We start from the raw sequence: 15,495 nt of genomic DNA on the forward strand, positions 1-15,495 counted from the left end.
AGCACTTCTCAGTGGAAACATGATGACATTGACATCTCCACTCACACAAGGTGTTTGCTGCATACATTGACAATGAAGCAAGCTGATGAACTGGTCCAGTACAAAAAAAAAAATAAAGTTTTCCCTTCACAGTAGCAAATGCTGGGAGAAAAATGCTTTTATCAACATTGTTCATAGGCAACAAAGAGGAATAACAACTGGTTTACAAATTCTATGAGGAAATTACATATTGAAAAGTGTTCCTGAAGTACACTTGACAGAACCCAAATTAGACGGACCTTCCAAATGTGCTGGTACAAAATTACGAACACTCAAAGCAGCAACAAGTTGGGAGAAATAACTCAAATGCCTCCACAGTTTCCAACTCAACACAACAATTTTTGACACCTATTTTTAAATTGAAAGTCTTTTTTCCTCTTGAAAAACAAGCTTAGAGCTCCTAGACAATCCTCCAGGAGGTATATTCACTATGTATTAAGTACACTGGAAAATCTTCAGTTTCAGTGCTAAAGGACAGCCACCTACGCCTACAGTAAAACTACACTAAAGCTTGACAAATAATCAACAGGAAATCTAACATAATTGAGGCAAGTCTATTCAAGAGTTAGACACTTGTTTTAAGGGCACTGATTGTTCTGTAGTGTATTAATTTCCAGAAGTGACTTAAAAATAAATGAGATGCCATAAACTTATCAATATCAACTGCATCACATTTTTTGTCATTTTATGATTCTAGTCTCTTTCAAGGAAAAAGGAGATGACAACAACTCTTCTACACTGTATGGAAAATAAAAGACGTGAACAAAACAAAACATTCAAGAATAAAGAAAGTTCAAAGTGATGTGCTACGCTCTGTTATCATTAAGTAAGCAGTAAGCTAGAAAGATTCCCCTCTTAAAATACAGACTGTACAGCAGCAAGAGGCTTGAAAAAATGGTATTTCAGACAGAAATGCATTTTGTAAGTATGAATACAATATATTTAAGAACATAATTTGTTTCAGAAAATTTCAATGTATGCACACATTGACAAGGCAAAGAAGCTAAACCTTGTCTGAATAAATTACCAATTACTCACAAGGCACTTCCCTGACCCTGAATTCAACTGATACAACTATCTTTTTATCCCTTATATATTGCCTTTTCTATCTGTTCCCATCGCAGTGTGTGGTGTAATTCAAACTGACTCGTCTGTTCAGGTAAATACACTGAAAAACTCTGTCAGTCCCAAAAGAACTTAACTTCTCTTCGGCTTTTCTTAGTTCTCTTCTTAGTTCTCTTAGGCTTTTCAGGGGAAAATATTGTAACTGAATAGACAGTTGTACCAGACGATGATATTACCAAGTCTTCAAAGAGAAGAAGGTAATCTTAAAGTTACATGTTGGCAATCATTTTGAATTTAATGTACCTAGGAAATACTAATACATACATTAAGTCTAATAATAACCAAATGTGAAGTAGTTATGACAGGAAAGTACAGTTCAAGTATTTAAATAAAAAATTTGACAATAAGGTTTGACTTGAAAGGTTGATAGTAAAACAAAACACAAATTCTATCACTTACTTTTAGGAGAGAAGACTTTCTCCTTTTGGCTCCTGATTTTTCTTCACTTCCCCCAGCAGAATCCTGACTGCTCTCTTGAAGAGTTTCTTTGATAGAAGTGCTAACAGATGGATGGGACTTCAATAGAAAAACATGGCAATTGAAACAAAAATCACTTTCTGAATTACCGAGTAACTACACTGAGAGGTGTTCTGCCACCTGTAAGTTACCAATGAAAACATCAGCCTAAGGAATCCTTTATGGGAATCTACAAGAATATCGAAATTTATCTATTTCTTTAATTTTCAAGCATATCAATTTAAATTATATTTTCATTATCAAACTTTCAAGTTCTAATGCTATACTGATAATAAAACTACTGCAATGCGAAGAGCAAGATTTTGCTTAAACATAACTTGCAAGGCTCCTGTCAAGAAACACTTATTTAAAAGAGCTGTCAATCCTAAATGAGCAAGAGCCAGCTACCAATTCCTGAAAACACGAGCAGAAAAAAAACAAAAGCTAAAACTGAAAGTCAAGGACACGGTAATTGACGAGGTAAAGTCAGAATTACTCTTTTAAATTCCATTACTTTGTGGATAGTATTCTCACTCTTGAATATCAGCTCCTTCGAACAACGCTGGCAGAACTCCTCTGACTCTTAGCATTTCCCCCTCTGAGGAAGTGGTTTTGGATTTAAGCCCAAGCCACAAGCTCCCTTCTACCCTCTACCTTCCTCACTAGCAGTTACAAGCAACATCTGTGAAGTATAAACACTGCTTTCAGAACATTCCAGCCAGCCCTGGCAGTTGAACAGAAACGGCAGCTCTCAGAAGGACTTATCAAAACAAAATATACTCAATAAAGAGATAGAAAAAAAAAAGGGGGGGGAGTTAATTTCCCTCTAGGAATAGCTAACAAGTCTGTCACTTCAATATTGTCTTGTAGTCAAAATAAAAGCTTGATTTTGCCAACATCTCCACGTGACTACCCCCTCTAGCCTTCTGTTCTGAGGCCAGACAAAACACTCCCTCCTCGCACTTAATATTTAGACTCTGACAACTGAGCCATCTTTACAGCTACTGTCCAGTAACTGTGCTTCATTTAACTCAAAGAATGTTTGTTTTAAGCCAAAAGGCTGTACGTGTATCACATGTAGACATCACCTACGTGAACTGCAATGTTATCAGTAGGCCATAACGTATTGCCCTGCTTCAAAGCATCATCAGAAAAAGAGGGCCTCACTTACCAGTTTACTACTGTTATCTTCCCTCTAAATCTTTGCAGCCTACCACCACTGCCCTCAGCTCCAGGCCGGCTCGCTGCCGGCACTGACCTTCTCTCACAGGCTGTCCTGTCTGGGGCGCAGGGGCGGGTGCAGGGCTGAGGAGCGCCGAGGGGCTGCCTGCAGCCGGCCTCAGCCACTTCCAGCCGGCCGCGCCCAGCCGAGAGCGTGAGGGCGTGAGGCGCCTCTGTGGGGACCGGGCGCATGGAGGGGGCGCGACAGCTACGGGCAGCTGAAGGGAGGGAGGATCAGGCGCCTGATGAGGAGTGGAGCACTGACGTGGAAGGACAGCCAGTACCTGCTCAATGACATGACGCCTGCACCGGGCAGGAGGGACACCAGGGCAAAAGAGATGCCAGGGCTGGAGGGATGCTGGGGAAAGAACAGAGGCACAAGAGGTGTCCCCCGAGCCAGGCTCAGAGCCCAGAGGAGCTGCCTGAGCAGGGGCGAGGAGGTACACCTAGTAACTATACCTACATCACCTCACCGCAGGGACTGACTGTAACGTGTGGCAAGGGGACTTGACACCAGCAAGGGTGGAGCAGAAGCGTACAGAGGGAAGGCTGAGGCATTTTTCTCTAACCTGTTTGTCTTTGTTTCTCATTGCACAGATCTGTAACAAAAAGCTTGTGTTAATTGCCTAAATTGTGCAGAATTACCTTACTTGTTAGTGTTTTGTGGCCTGTGACATACCCCTTTTTGATCTCTAAGCCACCCCCCTCCCATTTTGCCAAGTTCAACCACTCTGCTACTATTAATACTACTTTCCTATAAACTTCCATAAAACTGCATAGGTAACTCAATCAAACTCACATGCTTGCTTTCCTCCCTGGATTAAAATGTCTACTTAACTTAAAAAGACTGACAGCCACAGAGATTTTGCCTATCAGACAGATGAGCATCTTCCACTTACTACTTGAAGGGAGAATCTGCATGTACTCATTTCTCCAGCTTATAAAGTATGATGCTAAGGCAACATCCTCACAAACAGGAGAGCCATCACCTAGTCAAATAGCAGGGAGCTAACAACAAAATAAAACAAGGTACCACTTAGTCTCATCTTTGTGAACTGTACGTTACCTGCAAAGTATTAAAAAAAAAATAAAGCTCATTTCAGCACACAAGCTGAAAATAAATAAAACTGAAACAAAAAAATATCACACTACAATTCTCTTATTATAGGATAAAACGGGACATTCTTCAGTCTTAGCTATGGATCTCTGAGGGACAGTGACATAATACTCCATTCTGCAAATAAAACACCAAAGATGGTGTTTTGTGAAAAGCCATGGAAGACATACAACTCGTTTACTTGAAAGCATCAAATATTGTCAAAAAAAATCCCTTTAAAGCAGGCCCTTACTGCTGGCTTTATTTCAGATCAAGTAACCCTTACTCTGCCCGTTTTACATTCAGATTTCTTTTACAGAATACAGCTATTTGCAGGTGTTCTCCTTCGGCAACAACAAGAATTGCATGCATGTAAAAATATGAGCTCACTAAATCCTATGGGCTTGATTTGCTCCAAGTAAAGGTTCCTTTTAAGAATGGATAACAAAGGGAAAGCTATCAAAACAAAATGCTTTCTAAAATTAAGGTGAAAATTCAGAGGAAAATTTCATAAATCACAGAATATCCTGAGTTAGAAGGGACCCACAAGTATCATTAAGGATGCTCCCCATGACCACCCAAGGAAATCAAACCACATGTCTGAGAGCATTGTCCAAACAGTTCTTGATTTACTTCTTACGCTTGTGGAGGACTTGTTAGTGTTAGGTCAGAGGTTGGACTCACTAATCTTGAGGTCTCTTCCAACCTAGACAATTGTGTGTGATTCTGTGTGATGCCTAAATTGCACTTACTCAACATGAGGCTGCACCAGCACAGAGCACAGCAGGACAATCCCTTCCCTCGACCAGCTAGCGATGCTGTGCTGGATGCACCCCAGGGCACAGTGGCCTTCCTGGCTGCCAGGGCACGCTGCTGGCTCATGTTCAACTTGACATTGATGAGAACTCCCAGATCCCTTCCTGTGGGGCTGTTCCCCAACCTCTGGTCCCTCCAGACTGTGCATACAGCCAGGGCTGCCACGTGTCAGGTGCAGAATCTGGCATTTGCTCTTGTTGAATTTCATGCAGTTGGTGATTGCCCAGCCCTCTCATTGTCAACATCTCTATAAAGCCTCTCTACCCTCAAGGGAGTCAACAACTCCCCTGAGTTTCACATCATCAGCCAACTTAATTAGCAGACCTTTAAGTCCTGGTTCCAAGTCGTTTATGAAAACATTAAAGAGAAGTGGCCCTAAAATGGAGCCCTGCAAAACCCCACCAGTGACTGGGCACCACCCCATTTACAAAACACTTTGAGCCTTTATTTACCCCATTCATAGAACCATAGAATGGCTTGGGTTAGATGGGATCTTAAAGATCATCTAGTTCCAACCCTCCTGCCATAGGCAGGGATGCCACCCACTATATCACATTTGCCAGGGCCCCGTCCAGCCTGTCCTTCAATTCCTTCATTCATTCTGTAAAACTGAATATATGTAAGCAAATTAGTAACCATGGCCCTGTAATTCATTTAACAGTTAAGACATCCCCAAGAACAGTTTCTTCATTCAGCGTTTTTAAAGCTCACTTATAGAAACAGAATTTAAATACTACTTGTGCAAAGACTGTGTGTTTCTAAGCGTTTTTTCTTGTGTGTTTCTAAGTATTTTTTCTTGTGTGTTTCTAAGCAAAAAGGCAGTGGCAAAAAAACAATCCAGTAGCTCTAGTCAGAACCTGAGTAGTTCACAGAGCTTGTTAAAGAACTGTTACAGAAGCTGGACCGAAGTGTTTGAATGATACTGAAAAGGTATAATGGACTTTCCCCATAGCAAAGTTACTAGACTAAGAAACTAGTCCGTATACATCTGTTGGTAATGTTTTTTCTGCCTCCAATTGGAGAAGTATTTAGAAATGCCTGAGATGTTAAGAAGGCAACGCAAAGTACCACTTAGCTGAAGTTATTGATCCCCACTATGAAATAAAACACTGGAAGGCCTTGCTGTCAGTGGTTGTTTATACCCACATATATTTTCAGGTTGTTAGAACTGACTGATAACATAAAACTAAGCTATGGTTCACTATTTCCTCAGCCACCCAGGCAGAACCTCTCCTAAGCTGCTACAAATAAAACAGCAGAGTGTCTAAGGACTCATTTTTCAGTAGCAGAAGAAAGAAACTGTCTTATTAATAGTGTTTCTCTCTGTTGTAAGGGGATTAGCATCTAGGGGCAGAAAAAGTGTACATCCAGAGTACAACCTCTTTTCTACTGACTCTTGCTCAGATTAACTCTTGATCCATCCTTCAAACTAGAGACGCAGTAGCTTGGGATATCTTTAGGAGCAGGAGTTAACTGGTGCAGAAATGGCAGTCTGGCATGTCAAGTAGGAGCAGAAAAAAATACAGACACCAATTGTTTTTTTTATTATTACCACAATAATGTCTAGAGGCCCCAGTATGTGATCAGGGCCCACTGTATGTACCAAAACCAAGAAGCTATAGAATGTTCAGAGAACACAACAGACAAAGAGGATCAAGACATTTTTCTTTTAAGAAGAAGTTTAGGCCTTTTTATAAGTAGAGCTGCTTAGCCCCAGTTTAAGCTTGGGACATCTACCAAGAGGGTAAGAAACAGAACTACTGGCAAATGAAAACTTAATTGAGAGTCACATAACAGAGGGGCAAAAACCAAGAATCACATTATTTCCAGCCACTATAATTAAAATACAGTGTACTACAAAAGCATGCAATGAAATCTTACACAGGTATTTGTGGAGAAAACCACTTGGGCTTAGATGACAGGAAGAAGTAAAATGACTGAGATTACTGATGACTGAGTAAAAACTGATAAAAACCACTATTTTTTTAAGTACAGTTGTATGGTTCTGAATATGACTTGACATCTGCTGTGATAGAGCAACATCGTAAAAAATATGTTCAACTTTCAATAGTGATAGACTTATGCTCTGAAACTGTCAACATGAGCTTCATGAGCTTACTGTAGAAAATTTGGAAATTTCCACTTACATGAAAGGAAAGTCTCATGCTACTAAAACTAGAGATAAATTAAAAAAACAAAACAGTGTAACCTGCAATTGAGTGTCAACGATTCTTTATCCTAGAACAGTAAATATTCATTGCCTTTTTTTTTTCCCCCAACAGTACAATAACAACTAGTTGCAGACTTTGCATAACTTACCTGCTGATGAGAGAACTTCACTCTGGGATTATTGTCAATTTCCCACAAGCCTTCATTAAAGCCCTTTCTTTTATTTGGTTTTCCATATTTCTCTTTATTTTCAGAGTAAGGGAATATGTCCTTTGGTCCCAAAAACGCCCTTCAGAAGAGAAAGAAAAAGTTACCAGGAAAAAAGCTACTCATGTTTTAAATTTTTTTTTTTCAAAAGGAGAAATAAGCATCAGATATCATTAAGAAGCACAACTCAGCATTGCAGACAACCAATTCTGTTACATAAGCAACTTTAGTTTTCCCAATTTAACCTACAACAGCCCAAGTTTTCCATTACTACCACCACATATATGGCCCCTCTCCTTCCTAAGGTGCTGAGTGTCTGGGCAAGAAACAGACAATGCTTCTTAACAAATGGTGGAAGACAACCAACTACTGTAAACCAGAACAACTAAAAAATTGTTATCTTGTGAATGAACAGAGAGAGCACATGCTTTCTTTAGAAAAACAGGCTTAAGTGTTAAGAGTAAAGAATTCTTATATCCTGACTATATAATACAAGAGAACAACAACAAAGCAGAAGTAGTTCCAAACAAACAAAGAAAATCTTTTGAAGTTACTAAATTAGAAACAATGTAGTTAAAAGACAAAATTCAAGAAGAATGTTAAGTGTATCAGGCATAAAGAGCACTAGAAGGCAGTGCCTAGTCACACCTGAATGTATTTGACTGCCCAGGTCCTTAAGAATACTGTGAATTCAGCATTACTTCAGTAACTTCTCAGTTTCTCAAGATAAGTCCTCATCACTTTATTTACTGAATTGAATAAAACTTTAAGCCTTTCCATAAGATTCTTCCTCAACCCCATTCTTGGGGAAGTAAATATTGCAGTTTACATTTTTTTAATTTAAGTTACTCTTAGAAGAGGTCTTCAGATAGCTTGTGTGTCTTTTTCACAAAAACTGACAACATCCCTGCACAGCACTACCCCTACTGTAGTCTGTGTAACTAAAGCTATCAGCCTGGCTTTTCTTGTATGTCAAAGTCACAGTATTCACACTACTATATTCTCTAAGCTAGACTTAGGAGAACGGGGTAACAAATTACTGAGGACAAACATTCTGGTTTATGCTGAAGACCAAAGCCTGTATAGTTACTGCTCTACTCCCAGTACTTTTAAAGTTCAAACTTCAATGTAGCAACCCATACACTGCTAAAACAAAGATGCCACTTTGAGTTTCGTTCTTATTTTTGCTATGTGTCTAGATGCAGCTGTCTGACATTGAGACTCGGTAATCTGAAAAGTTGCAGGTACTTGCTTTCTAAAGTAATGGCTCATGGAAAATGATATAGATACTTCTAATCCTCACTCTATTTTCTTCGTCATCTTTAAAAAGATCTAACTGAGACCTACACCCTACTACACTAAAAGACAAAATGTTATCTAGAAAGCTTAAGCATCTCCTGCTCCAGCAGTAGAATTCTTACCTATGTGCACAAAGCATTATGTAAACCACTGAGAGATCAGACTGCAGATTACCCACCCCTTTTCAAGAGATGGTTATGTTCAGTTCAGCCAGCATGGGAAACACACATCTGCAGAGTTGCCTTAACCAGTGTCCTGGTTTCAGTTAGGATAGAGTTAATTTTCCTCCTAGTAGCAGGTAGGGTGCTATGTTTTGGATTAGGATGAGAAGAGTGCTGGTAACATGCCGATGTTTTAATTGTTGCAGAGCAGTGCTTACACCAAGCCAGGGACTTTTCAGCTTCTCACTCTGCCCACCAGCAGGCAGGCTGGGGGTGCAACAGGAGCTGGGAAGGGACAGACCCAGGACAGCTGACCCAAACTGGCCAAAGGGGTATTCCATACCATCTGGGGTCATGCTGAACAATATATAGGGGTGGCTAGCTGGGGGGAGGAGGGCTGGACTGCTCGGGGTTAGGCTGGGCATCAGTCAGCGGGTGGTGAGCAATTGCACTGTACATCACTTGTTTTGTACATATTATTTTATTTTATGTCCTAATAAACTGTCTTTATCTCAACTCACAGGCTTCATTTTCCCATTTCTCTCCCCCATCTCAGAGAGGGATGGGGTAGGGTGAGCAAACGGCTGTGTGGTGCTTAGCTGCTGGCCAGGTTAAACCACAACAACCAGAAAAAAAATAATACTGGGGAGACAGACAAATGGAAACTGGACAAGACAAAAATAAGAAGCATTGCCTCCTTTCTTCCTATCCCCTAGGAAATGTTTTTCCAAGATTTGTATGGCTTTACCATACACATTGCTCAAGCTTTGAAAACCATCAGGAACTCTCAACCATGAAGAAGAGGTCACATAGCATACTGGGCTGATATATTTAAAACTCCATGCACCAAGAAAGAAAGAAAACTTAGTGTAGAGGCTTTACCCTAAGACACAGGTTCTAGAAACTACATTTTCAGTGTGGCCATCTGCAATGATGTCATACACTAGCACAACGGACCCAAATAAAGCTCTCATTAAAATAACTTTTTATTTTTTATTCTTTCAGAATGTTGCTACATTAAGACAAAGACGGAAATTAAGATATGTCACACAAATCCCCAAAGCCTATTGTAAGAAGCAAATACCCGTTCACTGAACATAGGTAGTAACATGTGATTGTTATTCACAGGTACATGCTGTAAGCAACAGTAAGTATGATTGAAAAGCAGGAGAGTTTCACCTGTTACCACCCTAAGGTAGTTTAAAGAACAAGACAGGCGGGTTTCCAACACAGAAGTTTCTCTTATATTCATAGGAGAAACTATATTTCTCCTATATTCATAGAATATAGGAGTATAGGATACTGAAAGGCAGTAATCCTGAAGCTACAGCCTGCAGAACAAAGAACTAGACTGCAGTAAAACTTTACTAAGAGTGTCAATGAGTGACGAACAGATTATTTCAAGTTTACCCATGCAAATGAGAAAGAAAATTAAAATTCAAAGCCAAGCATGAGCTAGGAACTTAACTAAAGTTTAAAATGCACCACGATGCTTAAAATTTGCAAGGTATTTCTGCACCTTTAGGTAAGGAGTTGTTTCTTTCTCCCTTATATTCAATTTGTGCCTGTAAACCTACATAAAACTACACAAAACCCAAGTTCAATCCAGAATGACATACATCAACATACATCAAAGGGGAAAAACAAAGCAATATTATATTTTTAACTGCCAAAGTATTCTGGGAAAAAAAAAAAAAACATAAAAAAGATAACCAAGTGCACTGTTTAAACTTATCGTTAGGAGAAGTGCATCATTAAGCAAAGGGACAATATGCAAACTTTGCAACCTTGAATTGAATTCCACAATTCTGTTCACCCACAAAAACACACATGCTAAAAATAAACCAATAACTGATCTATTGCCAAGATCAATGGAAAGAAGGTATATAAGCCAAGCACACAAAAAGCTTTCTCATGGGGAAACTGCTTCTCAAAAAAAAAAAAGTACTAAAAAGTAATCTCAAGAAGCGTAGAGGATGCTTGCTTTTTAATTCAACAAGCACTGGGTATTCTCTCAACATGAATTATTTTAAAGACATACGCAAAGTAACAGATTAAAGAGATTTGAATAAATATTTAGTGAGAGGAAGATAAAACCTTCCCACACAATGCAAGAAACTGAGTACTTTTATACGTAACTTCTATTTGTGACCTGCTTATATATAGCAATTGACATTTTATAAAGAGAAAACAGAGGGGAAAATATATATTTTAAGAAAATAAATGAGGCAAAGGCAGCACTGAATTTGAAATCTTAAATATCCACACTGCAACAAACTCCTACTAAAAAGTAACATGATAATTTTAACAAGACAGAGACCTACATAAAAAACAGTATATCGGCAAGAAAAGTTAGCAGCAGAAATACCCTCAAAACGAGTTTATGATTGCAAAAAGGTAGCATTGTTGAAAGTACCTAAAGACAGATGTTTTGCAGAATAACAGGTACAGAATAACTGTACCTTCTGACTTTTTTTCCTCAAAATCTTACAAAACACAACACCCATGCCCTCAAACATCTTGGAAGGGAGGGGGTAGGGACAACTAATGCAGGATAATTTAACTATTTCTTTTTTTTTTTTTTCCCTTATTTCATTGTTCTCAGCAATATTTCACTTTCTTTAACAATATATTTTTGAGAATTTTGCCTATATACAGAGCTTAATTAACATCTATTACAGAAGAAAGAAAAACTCACTGCTTATATCACTTTGGGTAGGATTTTTCTACTGGCATTGGCACATGGTATAGTCACAGTCTACCATTTCTATTTTCTTGAATAGCTTAAGCAAGTGTGAAAGTAACATGTCTTGGCAAAAGAAAGTTATTCAGAAGATGACACGCTACTGAACAGTGTAAGTTTAAAACACACAACTTTCAGGTAAGTCATTAAGTTCCTATTATAGCATGCTAATGAAATAAAAGAGTATGTGTCTCTTAAATAAGAGGGACTTACGTCTCATGGGTGCCAAAAAAGAATATAGGCATTTTGTTTGCAGGAGGCTTTACTGCTCCCTCAGGAACTTCATCCACCTAAGGAAAACAAAGACCACAACTGAAATCAAGTAACAGTTAATGACAGTCCAAAGGGAAACATCTAGAGCTGTTAGAAACATGGAAAAAAAATGCTACAGAGAAGTTAACAATGTCAAAAGCATACAATGTCAGAAATAAAACCGATTAAACAACAGTATTATCAACAATAGGAAGTGAAAACACTTCTGGCGTTACAGCAACATAGGACGTTGTTTTTTTAAAAGGATCTACATGATGGGCTGCAGGTAGAAGCACGATTTGATTCCATCCAAAAAAACATCTCCCCTTCACCATAAGCCACAACGCCACATCCTCCCCTTATGCTGAGCCGATAACTGGTCCAAGCCCAGATGTCAAGTACTATGAAAACAGTCGCTACGTTTAACAAGGAAACAAAACAGGAAAGCACACAAATAATTCTTGATGCCGCCTCTCATCTAGATAGCGCACAGTTAAGTCTTTTAGCTGCATTTCCACAGCCATTAAATGCCCGAAGGCAGTCACAGCACTCGCCGTGGCACTTCCAAGGGAGGAGCGGGAACAGGAGAAAGAAACGACTGGGCAACTTACCGCTTGCACCCAGCTTCTTCTACAGGAAAAAGCTACAGCGATGCCCGACTTTAACAGCGAGGCGCAACGCCGCCCTAAAGTTGGCGCTCCCCTTTGCCAGAAGGGAGCAGCTACTGGGGAGCCGTGTTTTCGCACAGCCCCAGCCTTTGTTACCGCTACCACGCAGCGGGCTGAGCACGGCCGCGCGGCTGCCAGCCGGGCTATGCAAATGAGGGCAGCGAGGCAGGGAGCCCGGGGCTGCTGCCGTCGGGAGAAGGCGCCGAGTTCAAGGAGAGGCAAGGCGGCAAGGGGCCCTGCGGGGCCACCGGGGAGGAGGAATGGGGGGGGGGGGCGGCAGGGTGCAGGTGCTGGGCTGCGAGGAGGAGGAGGAGGAGGAGGAGGAGGAGGAAGAAGGAGCGGGCGCCTTACCCTGGCCGGCCAGTGCGGGTACCCTTTCATCTTGGCGAAGATGAGGTCTCCGGGCTTGAAATCGCGGCTCATGGCTTCTCCTCGTCCTGCGCGACGCGACGCGGCCGGGGCCGAGACGCGGGCTCCCTGCTGCTGCTGCTGCCGCCGCTGCTCCCAGCCGCCGCCGCCGCGGCGCCGCCAGCCACAGCCCCAGCCCCGCCAGGTGCCGCTGCCGGGGGCGGCGCAGCACAGCGCGGGGCTCGCTACGCGCCGGGACGCTCCGCGCGGCGCCCCCCCGGGCCGCGACGCTCCCGCCGCAGGCCCCGCGCCCCGGCCCCGGCCCCGCGCCCCACGCCCGCCCCGCTCCCGCAGCGGCCGCCCCGCGCCCTTCGCCGTCCCCCGGCCCGGCCCGGCCCGACCGCGGCACTTCGGCCCCGCCGCGCTGCCCCCGCCCCGCCGCGCCGCGCTGTGCCCGGCCCGCCGCCCACCTCCGCTTTTAGCCGCCGCCGCCGCGCGCCCTCCTCCCGCCGTGCCGGGCGCTACCACGCGGCGGCGGAGGGGGGGGCTAGGGGGGGGGCGGGACACCCGCGCGGGCACGGCCGAGGAGGGGCGGCCGCCAGCCTCCCGCCCCGCGCCTCCGCGGGACGCGACGCGGGGCCGCCGGGCGGCGGCGCCGGTGCGGGCGGGGAGCGGGCGAACGGGCTCGGTTGGGCCCGGCCACCCCCCCCTCACGGCGCGGCGAGTGGCGCCTTCCGCCGCCTGCGGGGCGGGGGCGCGGAGGCGCGGAGGAGGCGGGGCGGGGCGGAGGGGGGGGGGGCGGCGCTGCCTCGCTGCCGCCCTCCCGCCGCCGGCAGCGGCCGTTGGCGGCCCTGAGGGAGGCGCCGCGGAGCGCGGTGCCCCCGGAGCCGAGCGGGTGGCGGCTGCCCCAGCGCTGCCTTTGTTCCGCTCCCGAGCCCCGCTAAAGCTCGCCCCCCTCCCGCACCTCGCCGCCCGTACCCCCCTGCCGGTCCGCAGGCGGCTGCTGCCGCTCCCCACGTGCTCCTCGCCTCGTTTGTCCCCTTAACTTCGGGGCTGCCCCCGGCGCTCCCTAGCGGGTGCCCTCGGGTTCGGCCCCTCCTGCCTGCAGGTCTGAGGGCGTAGCGGCCACAGCTCTGTGCCGGCTGGCGTACCTGGCAGGACCAAAACCGCTCCTCTCGCACCGTTTCGCCCGCTCCTGAAACGGCGTCTGCCCCCCTGGCTGCCCGGTGGGGGCTGGCGCTTCTGCTGCTGCACTGGAAAGCACCGAGCCCAGCAGCTCGGCTGCGGTGTTGCCCCTTCCCCGTGGTCCCACACAGCGAGCGCAGCGCTGCGGCCAAGCCCAGGCAGGAGAGAGAGGTGCGAGGAAGAGGCGTAGCACACCAAGCTACTTCTAACTCCCCGCGCAGCTGCATTTATCTGACGCCGGCAGATGAAACCACGCCGCGCTCGAGCAGCCAGCCTCACCACGGGGCCTCGCGCACAAGGTTTACGGGCCAGATTTCTGTCGCCTCTCCTCTGTGGCACTGGTGTAGGAGGAGGCGTCCTCGTCAGAAGGCACAGCATACTGCTGTTAGTTTTCATACTGAAACTGAAGTCAGACCCAAGACACACACTACAGTTGCCACAGAGAAAGTCCTGTTCTGTTCTAGGCTCCCTTCTCCTCTTAAGCAAAAAAAAAAAAAAAAAAAAAAAAAAAAAAAAAAAAAAAGTAATGTATAAATGTTAACTCTTTACACATTCGGGGCAGAAGTTGTTTAAAAAATAAGACTAAGGTAGGTCGTACATCTGGAATTGTTTAGCAGAAGGTACCGGTCTGACCAGTAGAAAACTGTAACTGCATTGGTAGTTACAGAGCTCTTCGTTTTGGTACATCGAGTCGTTCCAATTTCAGCACTAGACAACGTTTCCTATTTTTTCATAAATGTGACAGTGTTGAGTACTGGGAAACAAACAAACAAACAAACAAACAAAAAACATATATTAATATTTTGCTAGGCAGGAATTGACAATCTGCAGGGATTCCCTTAGCTAAAGCATTACACTGTTTAGTCGTATGATTACATTTGTCTTCCATATCAGATTAAATATGTTCGTCTTTTAGTTTTGAAGCAGTGCTTTCGGAATCTCTTGAGGACATTCCAATTTTCTCAGCCTTTGGAAACATTCTTTTGAATCTGCTATTTCTCAGAAACCAGAAGCTTTGCACATTGTATTTAATTCAGTGGAGAGCTGGTGAAAAAAAAAAAAAAAAAAAAAAAAAAGATTTTTCCTAATTAAAGAAGCAATTCAAGATTACTTGGTTTTATCAAAAAGTAGCGTGTTCTTCAGAAGAGGCTAATGAGACTAATACATTTTTAAAAGGTAAAGAATACAAAGTTAAATATGATTTAAAGAATAGAAAAATAAAATTGTTTGAGCAAGTTATATTTTGCATGTGATCAGGCTCATTTGTATATTAAGTAAAGAGACTAAAGACAAACTGTTCAAATATGGACTAAAGTGTTAAGTAAACAGAAGACTGTAGACAAACTGTTCAAATAGAGACTAACATGGAATGAAAAGATGTGTATGTTGCAATGCAGACACTGTGCTCGGAAGAGAGTAGCAGGTCATACTGATGCTATTAAGCTTTAAGAAGGGTAGCATCACCAATTTTTAGCAAATGGTTTCATTTTAAATGACAGAATCTGCAGAGCCAGACCTGCCAGCTGGTGCTAAAGTAAGAGGTCAGTGCACTGATAGGCAACAAGCTATCACAAGCTGTGATAACTTTTTCACAGGTGAAAAAAAAAAAAAAAAAAAAAAAAAAACTTCTTTTGAGGAGCTGCATTTCTTGAGCTTGTCTGTTTGAAACATTATTTCCAAGTTATTTCCTGCAGGTGTGGGTTAGCTTGC

The 15,495-nt window shown here is 43.4% G+C and overlaps 1 protein-coding gene across 3 annotated transcripts in view; it reads right to left on the reverse strand.

Annotated features, from left to right (window-relative positions):
• Window positions 1-13,288, reverse strand: part of PSIP1 (PC4 and SRSF1 interacting protein 1) — a 36,690-nt gene extending 23,402 nt beyond the window's left edge. The window contains exons 1-5 of one of the 3 annotated variants that reach the window (XM_084504860.1): window positions 13,071-13,288; window positions 12,604-12,811; window positions 11,546-11,622; window positions 7,073-7,211; window positions 1,564-1,680 (exon numbers count right to left, since the gene is read on the reverse strand). In XM_084504860.1, the coding sequence (XP_084360986.1) occupies window positions 1,564-1,680; window positions 7,073-7,211; window positions 11,546-11,622; window positions 12,604-12,675 (405 nt within the window). In that variant the 5' untranslated portion in view covers window positions 12,676-12,811; window positions 13,071-13,288. Of the gene's footprint in view, window positions 1-1,563; window positions 1,681-7,072; window positions 7,212-11,545; window positions 11,623-12,603; window positions 12,988-13,070 lie in introns of those variants that run through there. The other 2 variants (XM_084504861.1, XM_084504859.1) reach the window with 2 other exon arrangements.
• Window positions 13,289-15,495: the final 2,207 nt, after the last annotated feature.

The sequence above is a fragment of the Aythya ferina genome, assembly GCF_964211825.1.
Source record: "Aythya ferina genome assembly, chromosome: Z".
Lineage (NCBI taxonomy): Eukaryota > Metazoa > Chordata > Aves > Anseriformes > Anatidae > Aythya > Aythya ferina.